Source organism: Nicotiana tomentosiformis, chromosome 1, assembly GCF_000390325.3.
Source record: "Nicotiana tomentosiformis chromosome 1, ASM39032v3, whole genome shotgun sequence".
In the NCBI taxonomy this organism is placed as follows: Eukaryota; Viridiplantae; Streptophyta; class Magnoliopsida; order Solanales; family Solanaceae; genus Nicotiana; species Nicotiana tomentosiformis.
Genome location: NC_090812.1, coordinates 19,630,541 through 19,647,364, shown reverse-complemented (window position 1 = coordinate 19,647,364; position 16,824 = coordinate 19,630,541). Strand labels below are relative to the sequence as shown.

Sequence of the window (16,824 nt, the reverse complement as noted above, 5' to 3'; positions counted from 1 at the left end):
CCTCACACCACAATACCATAGGTCCAGTCTCCTCAGTCAATTGAGCAGGAGTAGGTAAAGATTCAGCCACTCCTTCTTTTCCCTTTCCCCTCACATCACCTTGAGCACCCTCACTTTCTTTTTCTTTTTTTTCTTCTTATCTTTACCACTAAATTTCCTAGATTCAGTGGTTTCAACCCCAACCATAGTTCCTACCAAAACAAACCTATTCTCCAGATTATCAGCAACCTCAGAAATTTTCTCAGATGTAATCTTAGAACCAGATGTTATCTGCTCTGTTTCATATGAAACCTGTTTCAGATGAAACAATTTCTTCCCCCTCAGTTGCAGACTTAAATGATTCTTTAGATTTCTGTAGTTCTTCTGCCTGACTTGCTTTTAACTGCTCATTAATTTTCTTGATTTGTTCTGTCACGACCCCAATTCACCCTCTGTAGTATGTTGTGATGGCACCTTGTCTCTAATACTAGGTAAGCCTAACAAATTGCGGAATAACATAATAAGAGTCTGAAACTCAAACCTCAATAACTATAATTAATGGAAACTACAAGTCAAAGAACTAAAATCTCCCAAAACCTAGTAGAAACAAGTCACAAGCTTCTAAGAGAAATACTAATTGTCTCTATACATCAGAGTCTACTAAAGTAAGGAAAACAACATGATAATGATAGAGGGGGACTCCGAGGTATGCGGATGCTGGCAGATGTACCTTGAAGTCTCCGCACACAGGTAGCTCACTGATATCCGGGCTGGTAAACGGTACTCGGTTCTATACAAAATGATGTGTAGAAGAGCAGCATGAGTACACCACAGCGGTACCCAGTAAGTGCCAAGCCTAATCTCGGTAGAGTAGTGACGAGGTCAGGTCAGACCCTACTAGAAATAAAAGAAAAATATGACAGAGTATATAATAGTATAATGAAATGACTGAAGAGAGAACAACACATCAAAAAGACGTAAACAACAGGGGCGCTCTCGAGATACCGTCTCGTAGTCCCAAAAGTAAATGCTCAACAGGGGATCTCCCGAGATACCATCTTGTAGTCCCAAAAGTAAATATGCAAGAGGATCTCCCGAGGTACCATCTCTAGTCCCAAAAGTAAATATGTAGTACAGGGAGATCTCCCGAGGAACCGCCTCGTAGTCCCAAAATAAATATGCAGTATAGGGGGATCTCCCGAGGAACCGCCTCATAGTCCCAAAGTAAATATGCAGTAGGTAGTCGGAGGAACAACAAATGTTTAGCAAAAATCTTACAGTTAAAGATTTATATCAAATCAAAGAAAGCAGGTTATTCAGTTAAGCATGTTGCACATATTGCAAGTAAGAGTTAAGGCACGTAGACATGTGATACTAGGCTAAACATGATCACTACATATACTAAAGCAACTCAATTAAAGAATTTAAAAGAAGACTACTCAGCAATAACCGATATTTCCAAATTTAGCCCGTGTACGCACTCGCCACCTCGCGTACACGGCGCTCACATATCACAAAATGTTACAACAGTATCAAACCCTAAGGGGATTTTCCCCACACAGGGTTAGACAAGCCACTTACTTCGAATCACGCTCAATCAGTCAAGTAGAATGCCTTTCCCTCGATTTTTTGACTCCGATCTGCTCGAATCTAGTCATAATTAATTCGATTCCGTCAATACAAATTATAGGAATAAATTCCATATGAAACTACAAATTTTTCAACAAAATTCGAAATTTAACTCAAAAATCGCCCATGGGGTCCACTTCCCGGAACTCGATAAAAGTTACAAAATATGAACTCCCATTCAACTATGAGTAAAACCATACCAAAATTATCCAAATCCGATATCAACTCGACCTCCAAATCATCAAATTTTATTTCCAAATTCCTAGGCCCAAATCCCCGATTTACACCTCAACAACACGTAATCTAGTCGGATTATTCGATGATAATTCAATATTATGGAGTATAAATGAGCATAAATGACTTACCTCAAGAATTTCCATGAAAACCTCGCTCAAAATCGCCTAGCCCGCGCTTGAAATGCCCAAAAATGGCAAAAACTTGGAAACCCTCTGTTTTTGTACTGTCCAGGGGTTTCCGCTTCTGCGAGATTTTTAGCCGCATCTGCGGTCTCGCAGATACGAGAATTCCTTCGCTTCTGCGGCTTCATCTCTTCTACGAAGCCGCCTAGCTCCCCCTTATTTTTGCTTCTGCGATGGAACCTTCGCATGTGCGACGCCGTTTCTGCGGACCACCCGTCCGCACCTGCGACCACTGCCTCACCAGCCCCTCGTCCGCTTTTGTGCTTGGCATGCTCGCTTCTGCGAGCTCGCACCTACGAGCCAATTTCCGCAAGTGCGATTGCATCAGATGGCAGAAACTTTCAGATTTTCTTCTAAGTCCGAATTCGATCCGTTAACCATCCGAAACTCACCCGAGGCCCTCGGGACTTCAACCAAATACACCCACAAGTCCTAAAATATCATACGAACTTAGTCGAGCCTTCAAATCACATCAAACAATGTTAAAACCACGAATCATACCCCAATTCAAGCCTAATGAACTTTGAAATTTCAAATTTCTACAAACGACGCCGGAACCTATCAAATAACGTACGATTGACCTCAAATTTTGTACACAAGTCATAAATGGACCTATTTAAATTTTAAGAATCGAATTCCGACCCCAATATCAAAAAGTCAACCCCCGGTCAAACTCCCAAAAATTCAACTTTCGCCATTTCAAGCCTAATTCCACTACGGACCTCCAAATAATTTTCCGGACACGCTCCTAAGTCCAAAATCACCTTTCAGAACTATTGGAATCATCAAAACTTTATTTCGGGGTCGTTTACATATAGGTCGACATCCGGTGACTATTTCAACTTAAGCTTTAAACCTTGGAACTAAGTGTTTCACTTCATTCCAAAATCTCACCGGACCCGAACCAATTACCCCGACGAGTCACATAACAACTGTAAAGCATAAATAGAGTAGTAAATGGGGGAACGAGGTTGTAATACTCAAAACGACCGGCCGAGTCGTTACATTCTCCCCTCTTAAATAAACGTTCGTCCTCGAACGAGTTTATAATTATACCTGGAGTGATGAAAAGATGAGGATAATGACTGCGCATATCATACTCGGTCTCCCAAGTCGCCTCCTCGACCGGATGACCCCTCCACTGTACTTTTACTGAAGCAATGCTCTTCGACCTCAACTTTCTTACCTGTCTGCCCAAAATAGCCACTGGTTCCTCAACATAAGATAGATCCTTGTCCAACCGGACTGAGCTGAAGTCTAACACATGAGACGGATCATCGCGATACTTTCGAAGCATGGAAACATGGAACACTGGATGAACTATAGTGAGATTAGGTGGAAATGCAAGTCTGTAAGTCATCTCCCCAACTCTCTCAAGGATCTCAAAAGGCTCGATATACCTTGGGCTCAACTTGCCCTTCTTCCCAAATCTCATAACACCCTTCATGGGTGAAACCCAAAGCAAGACCCGCTTACCAACCATGAATGCAACCTCACGAACCTTCCGGTCTGCATAACTCTTTTGTCTAGATTGGGCTGTATGAAGTCGATCCTGAATCAATTTAACCTTTTCCAAAGCATCTTGAACAAAGTGCGTACTTAATAGCCTAGCTTCACCCGGCTCGAACCCACCCACTGGAGACCGGCATCGCCTACCATATAAGGCCTCATACGGTGCCATCTGAATGCTCGACTGATAACTATTGGTGTAAGCAAATTCTGCAAGTGGAAAGAACTGATACCAAACACCCCCCAAATCTATCACACACGCGCGAAACATATCCTCCAATATCTGAATAGTGCTCTCGGACTGTCCGTCCGTCTGAGGGTGAAATACTGTACTCAACTCTACCCGAGTACCCAACTCATACTGTACGGCCCTCCAGAACCGTGACGTAAACTGCATAATCCGGTCAGAGATGATAGATACCGGCACGTCATGAAGCCTGACGATCTCGCGAATATAAACCTAAGCCAGCTGCTCCGAAGAGTAAGTAGTAACCACAAGAATGAAATGAGCTGACTTGGTCAATCTATCCACAATTACCCAAACTGCATCGAACTTCCTCTGAGTCCGTGGGAGCCCAACAATGAAATCCATAGTGATCCGCTCCCATTTCCATTCTGGAATCTCTAGCTTCTGAAGCAATCCACCTGGTCGATGGTGCTCATACTTAATCTGCTGGAAATTTAGGCATTGAGCTACATATTCCACTATGTCTTTCTTCATCCGCCTCCACCAATAGTGTTGTCTCAAGTCCTGATACATCTTTATAGCACCTGGATGAATGGAGTACCGCGAACTGTGTGCCTCCTGGAGAATCAACTCACGCAAATCATCTACATTGGGCACACATAGCATGCCCTGTATCTGTAATACACCGTCATCTCCAATAGACTTCCTTGGCATCACCGTGCTGAACTGTGTCCATTAAGGACAAGCAGATGGGGGTCATCATACTGATGGTCTCTGATACGATCATAAAGAGAAGACTAAGAAACCACACAAGCCAAAACTCGACTCGGCTCGGAAACATCCAATCTAACAAACTGGTTGGTCAAGGTCTGAACATCCAAGGCTAAAGGCCTTTCTGCTACCGGTAAGTATGCTAAGCTTCCCAAACTCTACGCTTTATGACTCAAGGCATCAACCACCACATTGGCCTTCCAGGGATGATAGAGAATAGTGATATCATAATCCTTAAGCAACTTCAACCATCTCCGCTGTCGTAAATTAAGATCCTTCTGTTTAAACAGATGCTGTAGACTCCGGTGATCAGTATAAACCTCACAATGGACACCGTACAAATAATGCCGCCAAATCTTTAAGGCATGAACAATAGCTGCTAACCCAAGGTCGTGGACCAGATAATTCTTCTCATGTACCTTTAACTGTCTAGACGCATAGGCAATCACCCTACTGTCTTGCATCAACACTGCGCCGAGACCAATACGTGATGCATCACAATACACAGTATAAGATCCTGAACCTGTAGGCAACACTAATACTGGGGCTGTAGGGAAAGCTGTCTTGAGCTTTTGAAAGCTCTCCTCACATTCCTCGGTCCATCTGAACAGAGCACCCTTCTGGGTCAATTTGGTCATAGGTGCAGAAATAGAAGAGAAAACCTCTACAAATCAGCGATAATACCCTGCCAAACCAAGGAAACTCCGGATCTCAATAGCTGAGGCCGGTCTAGACTAACTCTGCACTACTTCAATCTTATTCGAATCTACCTTGATCCCCTCACACGAAACTATATAACCTAAAAATCCCACTGAATTAAGCTAGAATTCACACTTTGAAAATTTTGCATATAACTTCTTTTCTCTCAAAGTCTGAAGCATAGTTCTCAGGTGCTGCTCATGATCTTCCCGGTTCCGGGAATATACCAGAATATCGTCAATAAACACAATGACGAAAGAATCAAGATAGGGCTGAAATGCACTGTTCATTAAGTGCATAAATGTTGCTGGCGTTAGTTAGCCCAAAAGACATCACAAGGAATTCATAATGACCATACCGAGTCCTTAAAGCAGTCTTCAGGATATCTGGCTCCCGAATCATCAACTGGCGATAGCCTGAATGCAAGTTGATCTTAGAGAACACTCTGGCATCCTTAAGCTGATCAAATAGGTCATCAATACGTGGCAATGGGTACCTGTTCTTTACTGTAACCTTGTTCAACTGGCGGTAATCAATACACATCCGCATAGAACCATCCTTCTTCTTTACAAATAAAATAGGAGCACCCCAAGGCGATACACTAGGCCGAATGAAGAACTTATCAAGCAACTCCTGTAACTGCTCTTTTAATTCTTTCAACTCTGCTAGGGCCATACGATATAGTGGAATAGAAATGGGCTGAGTGCTCGGTAACAAATCAATGCCAAAGTCAATATCCCTGTCGGGTGGCATACCCGGAAGATCCATTGGAAATACATTAGGACAATCCCTTTCTATAGGAACTGACTCCACGGTAGGAGTATCAAAACTAACATCTCTCACATAGCCCAGATATGCATTACATCCCTTCTCAACCATTCGTTGAGCCTTAAGAAATGAAACAACCCTGCTAGGAACATGATCCAAGGTACCTCTCCACTCTAGCCGTGGTAGACCTGGCATAGACAACGTCACAGTCTTGGCATAACAATCAAGGATAGCGTGATATGGAGATAACCATTCCATGCCCAAAATAATATTGAAATCCACCATATTGAGTAATAATAAATTAGCTCTGGTCACGAAACCACTGATAACAATCAAACATGACTGATACACGCGGTCAACAATAATAGAATCACCCACGGGTGTAGATACATAAATAGAAGAACTCAAAGAATCACAGGATACGCCCAAATACAGGGGAAAATAAGATGACACATAAGAATAAGTGGAGTCTGGATCAAATAAGATCAATGCATCTCTATGACAGACATGAACAATACATGTGATAACAGAATCAGATGCAACTGCCTCCGTCCTAGAAGGAAGGGCATAATATCTAGCTTGGCCTCCCCCTCTAGGGCGACCTCTATCTATCTGACCTCTACCTCTAGCTGGCTGTGCAGGTGGAGTGACAACTGGTGCAGTGATCATGGCCTGAGAAGCCTGAGGGCCCTGTGGAATAGGTGGGGCCTGGGCCTGCGAAATCTATGAAGGTGCACCCCTTCTGAATCTGGGGCAATCCCTAACCATATGACGAGTGTCACCACACTCAAAATAAGCTCTCGGAGGACGTGGCTGCTGTGACTGGATCAGGCCTGATCGACTGGACTGACCGCTGGAAGCACTCCATACAGGAGGTACACTAGACACTGGCGGTGCATAATAGGGATCCTGGGGCCTAGGAATGGCCGGAGTACCACTGGCGGCTGGAAGTGCTGAATGAACAGGACGACTCTCATAACCCCTACCCTAACGAGCTGTAGATGAGGCATGAGAACTGTTATATGTGCCAGAATCTCTGGGCCTCTTAGCTTCCATCTCTTCTCTCCCCCGGATCCACATACCCTCCAATCTCCTAGAAATAGACATCACATGTTGGTATGCGATGTCCATCTCCAACTCTTGAGCCATACTGAATCTGATACTAGGGTGGAGCCCCTCAATAAATCGGCGAACCCGCTCTCGAAGAGTAGCAACCAAGGCTGGTGCAAGCCTAGCCAAATTACTGAATCAGAATGCATACTCTGACATAGTCATAGCACCCTGGCACAACTGCTCAAACTCCATGCGTCATCCGTCTCTCAGACTTTGGAGAACATACTCCCTCAAGAACATGTCCAAAAACTGAGTCCATGTAAGTGGAGCTGCCTCAGCCGAACTATCCAACTCGTATTCCCGCCACCACTAGTAGGTCGCTCCTCTAAGCTGGAATGCCGTGACTGAAATCCCACTGGAATCCGCAATACCCATAGTACATAGGATACAATGACATTCCTCAAGAAAACCCTGAGCATCCTCTGAAGCTAAACCGCTGAAAGTGGGAGGGTGGTACTTTTTGTACCTCTCGAGCCTGAGCAGCTCCCCTTCTGAAACTATTGCTCTATCCTTGGGCCGAACTGGGACAACTGGCTGCCCTGGTATAACCTCTAAGGCATTGTCAACTTGGGCCCGTGGCTCTAGGGTACGGGCGGTGGGAGTCTGTGTTTCTCCCCCGACCTGAGATGTGGCAGGAGCAAGTGGAATCAACCCTGCCAGAGCTAAAGTGCCAAACATGCTCAGAAACCGGGCAAGAGTCTCCTGAAGAGCAGGGGTAGTAACAGGCGTCTCAGGTGCCTGTTCTCCAACTAGAGCTACTGGTTGTTCTGCTGCAGCAGCTCGTGCAGGTGCTCTGGATGCATCACGTGGTCTTCCTCGGCCTCTGCCCCGGCCTCTTACAGCTCTAATAGGGGGTGCGAGTGTTTGATCATCATATCCAGTTGTACGTGTCCTAACCATCTGTGAGAGAATAGAAAGACAATGGTTTAGAACTTCGAAGTCAACAAATGCACACTATAAGGAATCAAAGAAGTGAACATTTTCCTAACAGTTCCATAGCCTCCCAAAGATAAGTACAGAGGTCTCCGTACTGATCCGCGAGACTCTACTAAATCTGCTTGTGACTCATAACACCTATGAACCTAGAGCTCTGATACCAACTTGTCACAACGTCGTGATGGCACCTAGTCTCTAAGACTAGGTAAGCCTAACAAATTGCGGAATAACATAATAAGAGTCTGAAACTCAAACCTTAATAGCTGTAATAAATGGAAACTGCAAGTCAAAGAATTAAAATCTCCCAAAACCCGGTAGAAACAAGTCACAAGCTTTTAAGAGAGATACTAATTATCTCTATACATCAGAGTCTACTAAAGTAAGGAAAATAACATGATAATGATAGAGGGGGACTCCGAGGTTTGCGGACGCTGGCAGATGTACCTTGAAGTCTCCGCACACAGGTAGCTCATTGATATCCGGGCTGGTAAGCGGTACCTGGTTTTACACAAAAAGATGTGCAAAAGAATAGCATGAGTACACCACAGCGATACCCAGTAAGTGCCAAGCCTAACCTCGGTAGAGTAGTGACGAGGTCAGGTTAGAACCTACTGGAAATAATAGAAAAATATGATAGAGGATATAATAGTATAATGAAATGACTGAAGATAGAATAACACAACAAAAAGAGGTAAACAACAGGGGCGATGCCGCCACCCGTCTCGTAGTCCCAAAAGTAAATGCTCAACAGGGGATCTCCCGAGATACCGTCTCGTAGTCCCAAAAGTAAATATGCAGTACAGGGGAATCTCCCGAGGAACCACCTCGTAGTCCCAAAATAAATATGCCGTACAAGGGGATATCCCGAGGAACCGCCTCGTAGTCCCAAAGTAAATATGCAGCAAGTAGTCGGAGGAACAACAAATGTTTAGCAAAAATCTTACAGTTAAAGATTTAAATCAAATCAAAGAAAAGAGGTAATTTAGCTAAGCATGTTACACATATTGCAAGTAAGAGTTAAGGCACGTAGACATGTGATACTAGGCTAAACATGATCACTACATATACTAAAACAACTCAATTAAAGAATTTAAAAGAAGACTACTCAGCAATAACCGATATTTCCAAATTTAGCCCGTGTACGCACTCGTCACCTCGCGTACACAGAGCTCACATATCACAAAATGTTATAACAATATCAAATCCTAAGGGTATTTCCCCCACACAAGGTTAGACAAGCCACTTACTTCGAATAACGCTCAATCAGTTAAGTAGAATGACTTTCCCTCGATTTTCCGACTCTGATCGGCTCGAATCTAGTCATATTTAATTCAATTCAGTCCATACAAATTATAGAAATAAATTCCATATGAAAATACAAATTTTCCAACAAAATCCAAAATTTAACTCAAAATTCACCCGTGGGGCCCACGCCTCGGAACTCGACAAAAGTTACAAAATATGAACGACCATTCAACTACGAGTCCAACCATACCAAAATTATCAAAAACTAATATCAACTCGACCTCCAAATAATTAAATATTATTTCCAAATCCCTAGGCCCAAATCCCTGATTTACACCTAAAGAACACGTAATCTAGTCGGATTATTCGATGATAATTCAATATTATGGAGTAGAAATGATCACAAGTGACTTACCTCAAGAATTCATGTGAAAACCTCGTGCAAAATCGCCCAGCCCGAGCTTGAATTGCCCAAAAATGGAAAAAACTCGGAATCCCTCTATTTTTGTACTGTCCAGGGATTTCCTTCGCTGCTACGACTTCATAACTTCTGCGGACAAGAAGTTCGCTTCTGCGGACTCGCTTCTGCGAAGTCGTCTGGCCCCCCTCATTTCCGTTTCTGCGATCGAACCTTCGCAGGTGCGACGCCGCTTCTGCGGACCACCCGTCCGCACCTGCGACCACTGACTCATCATACCCACGTCCGCTTCTGCGTTTTCCATGCTCGCTTATGTGAGCTTGCACATGCAAGCCAATTTCCGCAGGTGTGATTGCATCAGATGGCAGAAACTTTCAGATTTTCTTCCAAGTCCGAATTTGATCCGTTAACCATATGAAACTCACCCGAGGCCCCTAGGACTTCAACAAAATACACAAACAAGTCCTAAAATATCATATAAACTTAGTCGAGCCTTCAAATCACATCAAACAATGCTAAAACCACGAATCATACCCCAATTCAAGCCTAATGAACTTTGAAATTTCAAATTTCTGCAAACGACGCCGGAATCTATCAAATCACATCCAATTGACCTCATATTTTGCACACAAGTCATAAATAACATAACGGACCTATTCAAATTTCCAAAATCGGATTCTGACCCCGATATCAAAAAGTCAACCCCTCGGTCAAACTTCCCAAAAATTCAACTTTCGGCATTTCAAGCTTGTTCCACTACAGACCTCTAAATAATTTTCCGGACACGCTCCTAAGTCCAAAATCACCATACGGAGCTATTGGAATCATCAAAACTTTATTCCGGGGTCGTTTATACATAGGTCGACATCCGGTCACTATTTTAACTTAAGCTTTAAACCTTGGAACTAAGTGTTCCAATTCATTTTAAAACCTCACCGAACCTGAACCAATTACCCCAATGAGTCACATAACAACTATAAAGCATAAATAGAGTAGTAAATGGGGGGACGAGGTTGTAATACTCAAAACGGCCGGCCGGGTCGTTACATGTTCTCCTCCAGCGACTACTTTGCGAGCAATCATCTTGAACCTTCCTTTGTTAGAGGTGGGTGTGGTTGAATGTGTGATAAATAGTGTGGGTGTAGTTTCCTTGGGTGGTGATGAGGGATTCTCAGAAGAGGTCACCATTGTTGTGTTTGGGTATGTGTGTAGAGAAGATGAGAGAAGATAGGGAGAGTTATTTGACGACAAGGAAGTTTAGAAGTGAAGAAATGGGTAAGCCCAAATCAAATTTAAAGAGGAAAAGTTTAATTGGGTAACGACAACTTTTCCAGAAGCTCAGAAGTCTAATCAAACTGGAAGTCAGTTTGAAAAGACGTTGGAAACTCTCCCTAGAATCTAGGCACTTATTGCGTTGGGGGTTCTCTTTGGGTGAAACTAGTTCTTTTTGTAACGGATAAGCTCAAGACATGGTATGTGAAGATTACACAAGAGAATTCTCAGTGAGGTTAGGATTACCATCACTGAGAATTTATCAAGATCAGTGAAGATCATGATCCAAATATAATTATTTCAAAATTTGCAGAGTGAAGAGTACATACCATGTAATCTTGATGAACCAAGTTCTTCACTGAGAATTCTCTTGTGTAAGTCTGAATTTTCCAAGAAAATAAAGATAATATCATTAGAGATTAATGAGATATTTTAGCATGTATCACAAGAGTATACTAGTGAAAGTATGAGACTGAGCAAAATCAAATCTAATTATGTACAAAATTCACAAATTGTCTAACCAATATTTGAGTTAGAACTGGTTCCTTTTAGGTGATCTTAATCATCCCTAATTCTAACATGTTTCTTTCAAAGTGATCTCTACTTAGAGCTTTTGTGAAGATGTCAGCTATTTTCTTGTCAGTGGCACAAAATTTCACAGTGATCAAACCCTTTTCATAGTTGTCCCTCAAAAAGTGATGCCTAACATCTATGTGGTTAGTTCTTTTGTGATTAACCGGGTTCTTGGTCATACTAATTGCACTAGTGTTATCACAAAAGATGGGGATACAACTATATCAATTTCAAAATCCATTAATTATTGTTTGATCCACAATAGTTCAGCACAACATGAGGCACCAACAACATACTTAGCTTCAGCAGTAGATAAGGCCGCAGAATTTTGCCTTTTGGTGGCCCAAGACACAAGACATGAGCCAAGAAAGTGTGCCATATCCGAGGTGCTCTTTCTATCCACAAGAAAACTTGCATAATCAACATCAATACTAAGTTGAAATTACTACATTTTGGATACCATAGACAAAGGTCAGTGGTGCCTTTTAGGTATCTCAAGATCCTCTTGAACAACAATCTAGTGAGACTCTTTTGGATTTGCCTGAAATCTAACACAAAGGCCTACACTGAAAATAATGTCAGGTCTACTAGAAGTGAGATATAACAAAAAGTCAATCATTCCCCTATATAACTTCCGATCAACAAATGAACCAGGTTCATCTATATCCAATTTTATGGCTGTTACTATAGGAGTGCCAATTTCTTTGGAGTTTTCCATTTTAAACCTTTTAAGCAACTCTTTCACATACTTTTGTTGATGCATCATAGTTCCATTTGAATTTTGTTTAATTTGTAAGCCTAAAAAGAAATTAAACTCACCCATCATACTCATTTCAAATTCACTCCCCATTAGTTTAGCAAATTCTTTACTTAACTTATCAGAAGTTGCTCCAAAGATTATATCATCAACATATATTTGAACTACCAAGAGATCATTACCTTTCTTTTTTCATGAACAAAGTATTGTCAATTTTACCTCTCTTGTAGCCATGCTCAAACAAAAAAATTTGACAATCTTTCATACCATGCTCTTGGAGCCTGCTTGAGCCTATAAGATGCCTTGTCAAGCTTGTACACATGATCAGGACATTCCTTGATTTCCAAGCCCGGAGATTGCTTGACAAACACTTCTTCCTTTAGATAGCCATTGAGAAAGACACTCTTGACATCTATCTGATGGAGAGTGAATTCCATGTAAGCAGCAAAGGCTATAAGGAATCTCATTGCTTCCAATCTTGCAACTGGAGCAAAGGTCTCATCATAGTTTATGCCATTCTCTTGACTATATCCTTGAACCACCAATCTTGCCTTGTTCCTTGTAACTGTTCCACCTTCGTCAAGTTTGTTTTTGAAGACCCATTTTGTGTAAATTATTGATATATCCTTGGGTCTTGGTACCAGATGCCAAACTTGACTTCTCTCAAATTGGTTGAGTTCATCTTGCATTGCATTCACCCAGTTTGCATCATGCAAAGGCTCAACAACATTTTTAGGTTCAAAAAGAGATAAAAAAGCATCAAAAGCACAAAGATTCTTTAAAAAATATCTAGTTTTGATTCCAGAGGTTAGATCAGTGATTATGTTCTCAATGGGATGAGAACTTTGATACTTGTAAGGTTTCACAACCAACTGGTTTCCCCTAGATGTTGCTTCAATATTTTGTTACTGAGAAACATGTTCATGGACAGGTTTCCTCGAGGTTTGAGGATCAATTCCTCTTTGTTCAAATCCCCCTGTCAGGTTTCCCTGAGTGGAAGGACATGTTCCTTCCTCTAGTGCAGCTTTAGTCTGGGCAGTGGTTTCATTTGAGTTTCTTACCAGCCCAATTGCTTCATCATCATGTTCCTGCCTCTCAGAAAGAATGTTAGTTTCATCAAAAACCACATGTACACTTTGTTCTACACACATAGTTCTTTTGTTATAAGTCTTATAAGCTTTACTATGTGAAGAATATCCCAAGAATACTTCCTCATCACTTCTGGGATCAAACTTACCTAGGGAGTCTTTACCATTATTGTGCACAAAGCACTTGCATCTAAATGCCCTAAGATGAGATATATTTGGCTTTATCCCTTTAAGTAACTCATAGGGAGTCTTTTCAACAAGAGGTCTAGTCATGCACTTATTTATGATGTAGCAAGCAGTGTTCACAACTTCTGCCCAGAAGCTATGGGGCAGTTTACTAGAAAGAAGCATAGTCTTAGCCATTTCCTCCAATGTCCTATTCTTTATTTCAACTACTCCATTTTGTTGTGGAGTCCTAGGAGCAGAAAAGTTATGATTTATGCCATGCACATCACAAAATTCAGCAAATTTAGCATTCTCAAATTCAGTGCCATGATCAGACCTAGTTGATGCAAGTTAATTACCTAGTTGTTTCTGAGCTTTTTTAACAAAGGAGGTGAACATGTAAAATTCTTAATCTTTAGATGTTAAAAACAGTGTCCAAGTAAACCTATAGTAATCATTAACAAACACCATAACATATCTCTTATCACCTCTACTCAATATTTTTATTGGTCCACAAAGATCCATATGGACCAGTTCCATCGTCCTAGTAGTGCTTACCATTTTCTTGGTTTTGAAAGAGGATCTTACCTGCTTCCCCCCTTACACAAGCCTCACAAATTTTATCTTTCTTGAACTTAATGTTAGGCAACCCTATCACCAAGTCCTTGGAGACTAGTTTGTTGAGTTAACTTAGACTGGCATGTCCAAGTCTCGTGTGCCAAAGGAGGGGATCATTTTCTCGCACACTTAAGCAAGTGAGTTCATTATCTGAAAGTGTGGTAAGGTTACTATCTTTTCAGTGGTTAGATTAATCACAAAGTATTTTGTAGAGGTGAAGGCTACCATGTTGTCTCTATCACACTATTGTGATACACTTATTAGACTGTACTTCAGTCCATCTATCAAGTATACATTCTCAATAGAGTGAGAATCAGATTTACCAACCTTTCAAACCCCAATGATCTCACCTTTCTTTCCATTTTCAAATGAGACATTACCTCCCTTAAGATTCTCAAGTGAAAGGAACTGGTTCTTGCTTTCTGTCATGTGCTTTGAATAGCCACTATCTATGTACCATATTTAGCTTGTCCCCTTCACTTGGACCTGTAGAAGGAAATTAGGGGTTAGTTTTAGGAACCCACGCTAGTTTGGGTCCCTTTCTATAGGCAAAAGCATAAATCATATTTTTTTAGCCCAACTTGGCAGCCTAGTTTTTCCTAGAACAAACTTTTTGTTCTTTTGATTTACCTTCTCTTTTGCAGTGCATTCACTCTTATAGTGACCAGTGTTACCACAGTATGTGCAAATCTTGTTCTCAGGGAGTGTGAGGTACTTACTTTTGGGATCCCACTTAGGTGCAGAGTTCCCAAAGCGAAGTCCTCTTCTGTTGTACTATGATGTTCTTGTAGCCATGAAAGTGCATCAGAGGACCTGTCCCATTTACAAGTTCTGTCTAGATCATGCTTGACATTGTTCAAATCCTCCTTTAGGACTCTTACCTATTCATCCCTTTTCTACAACTCATATTTCATTTTTCCTACATTTTCTTCTAAAGTAAGTTGTGTGTGATCAACTGTCTTTTTACCTGTTCCTAATTTCAATTTTAGATTTTCAAATCTAAGTTCTAGGACAGTTGTGTCAAGATGATGAACCTGGTTCTTCAACAAAATAATTTATTTTTCAGTTTCATAAGCCCTAAGTTTCAGGTTTTTGCACTTAGGTTTCAAAATCACACATTCTTTTGACAGTTGTTCCTTTTCATTATTCAAATCCTTAGATTCATCAATTATCTCTATTAGTAACTTAGATAACCTTTCTTTAGAAAAATAATTAATCTTGTCTTTGAGATGAAAGACACTTACCTCAGTTTCTTTATCAGATTCTCCAATGGCCCTAAGTGCTTGTTCATCATCATCATCTAAGCTTTCTCCCTAAGCAGCGACTATAGCCTGGGTTGATCATTTGTTGTTGCTTTTTTTTGGGTTGAACCTGTTCCTTCATTCAGCTCTTTCCTTCTTCCACTCAATTTTTCACAAATGACAATTTTTGATATGGTGATCCATCTTCCACACTTGTACCAACTATCATTGGTTTGCTTCTCGGGAGCGTTTGCCTTGTTGTATCTTCCACTTCTTGAAGAACCCTTTCCTCTCCTCAGGTACTTCTTGAAGTCTTGATGATCATAGCCATTTCATCATCTTCCAAATCAGAACCTTCTGTGATTCTGAGTGCCAAGCTCTTTTCCTTCTTAAGTATATCCATTTTCATGGTTTGTCTCCTAAGTTCATAGAAAATGAAAATTCCAATCAATTCATCTAGTGGGAGAGTGACAATGTTACTCCTGGATAACAGTGATCTTGCTTTCCCAAGTGATTGGCAAGACCCTAGTAAGTATCTTCTCAACCTTCTCTTCTTCAGGAATAATCCTTCCAAGAGATTTTAATTCATTTATCAGTGTAGTGAACCTTGTGTACATCTCTCGAATGGTTTCTCCATCCTTCATAGCAAAGTTCTCATACTGAGAATATAGTAGAGTTCCTCTAGATATCTTCACCTGAGTTGTTCCTTCATGGGCCACTTGTAGTATGTCCCAAATTTTCTTAGCAGTGGAACAACCTTGGATTTTACTGTACTCATCTGGACCAAGTCCACAAACAAGCCATTTCTTGGCTTTAGCATTCTTCTCCCACTTCTTCAAGTCTTCAGCACTGCAATCCACTCTTGTCTTTGGCACATCTACTCCGTCAGCATTTTTCTTCAATGTAGCCACTGGATCATCAATGACAATGTCCCATAGCTAATAGTCCTCTCCTTGAATGTGATCTCTCATTCTGTTCTTTCACCAAAAGAGTAGTACTGCCCATTAAAGAGTGGTGGCCTAGCAGTAAATTGACCTTCCCAATTTTTAGGTGGTGCATTCATCTTGATCTTCTCTTAAGATTTTAGCCTCTTCAAGGACAACTCGCTCTGATACCAATTGATGTTTTATACTTGAATACTAGATAAGAGGGGGGTGATTTGTGTAGTGTCAAAGTTTTCGCTTGCACAGATTATAGAAGGACATGATTCTTCTATGTGCTCCTTATACTACTGTTGCGGAATAATAAATGCAGAAAATAAAGAACACAAGTATTTTTACGTGGAAAATACCTGGCTTAAAAGGTGAAAAAACAACGAACTACTACCCAGTAGGATTTTTTCCAACACTTCACTAAATCACTTAGCTAAAAATACCATTTACAAAACTCTTTGTAAATCTAAGGATTACCTCTAACCCTTTGTGGCAACCAGCCTCT

At 41.3% G+C, this 16,824-nt stretch overlaps 1 protein-coding gene across 1 annotated transcript; it reads right to left on the bottom strand.

The window, feature by feature from the left end:
- Positions 1-15,682: 15,682 nt before the first annotated feature.
- On the bottom strand, positions 15,683-16,450 carry LOC138904147 (uncharacterized). The gene is made up of 3 exons (XM_070192641.1): positions 16,372-16,450; positions 15,868-16,297; positions 15,683-15,806 (listed from the first exon to the last, which is right to left on the bottom strand). Exons 1-3 carry the CDS (start codon positions 16,448-16,450, stop codon positions 15,683-15,685), a joined length of 633 nt encoding a protein of 210 aa, XP_070048742.1.
- Positions 16,451-16,824: the final 374 nt, after the last annotated feature.

What these genes read in the sequence shown, in the direction of transcription:
- LOC138904147 (XM_070192641.1), bottom strand. Translation starts at nt 16,450, where the DNA reads ATGAATGCACCACCTAAAAATTGGGAAGGTCAATTTACTGCTAGGCCA. An exon ending in TGGGCAGTACTACTCTTTTG is followed by an intron (nt 16,298 to 16,371) that starts GTGAAAGAACAG and finishes TTGATGATCCAG; the next exon opens with TGGCTACATTGAAGAAAAAT. An exon ending in AAGATCACTGTTATCCAGGA is followed by an intron (nt 15,807 to 15,867) that starts GTAACATTGTCA and finishes CTATGAACTTAG; the next exon opens with GAGACAAACCATGAAAATGG.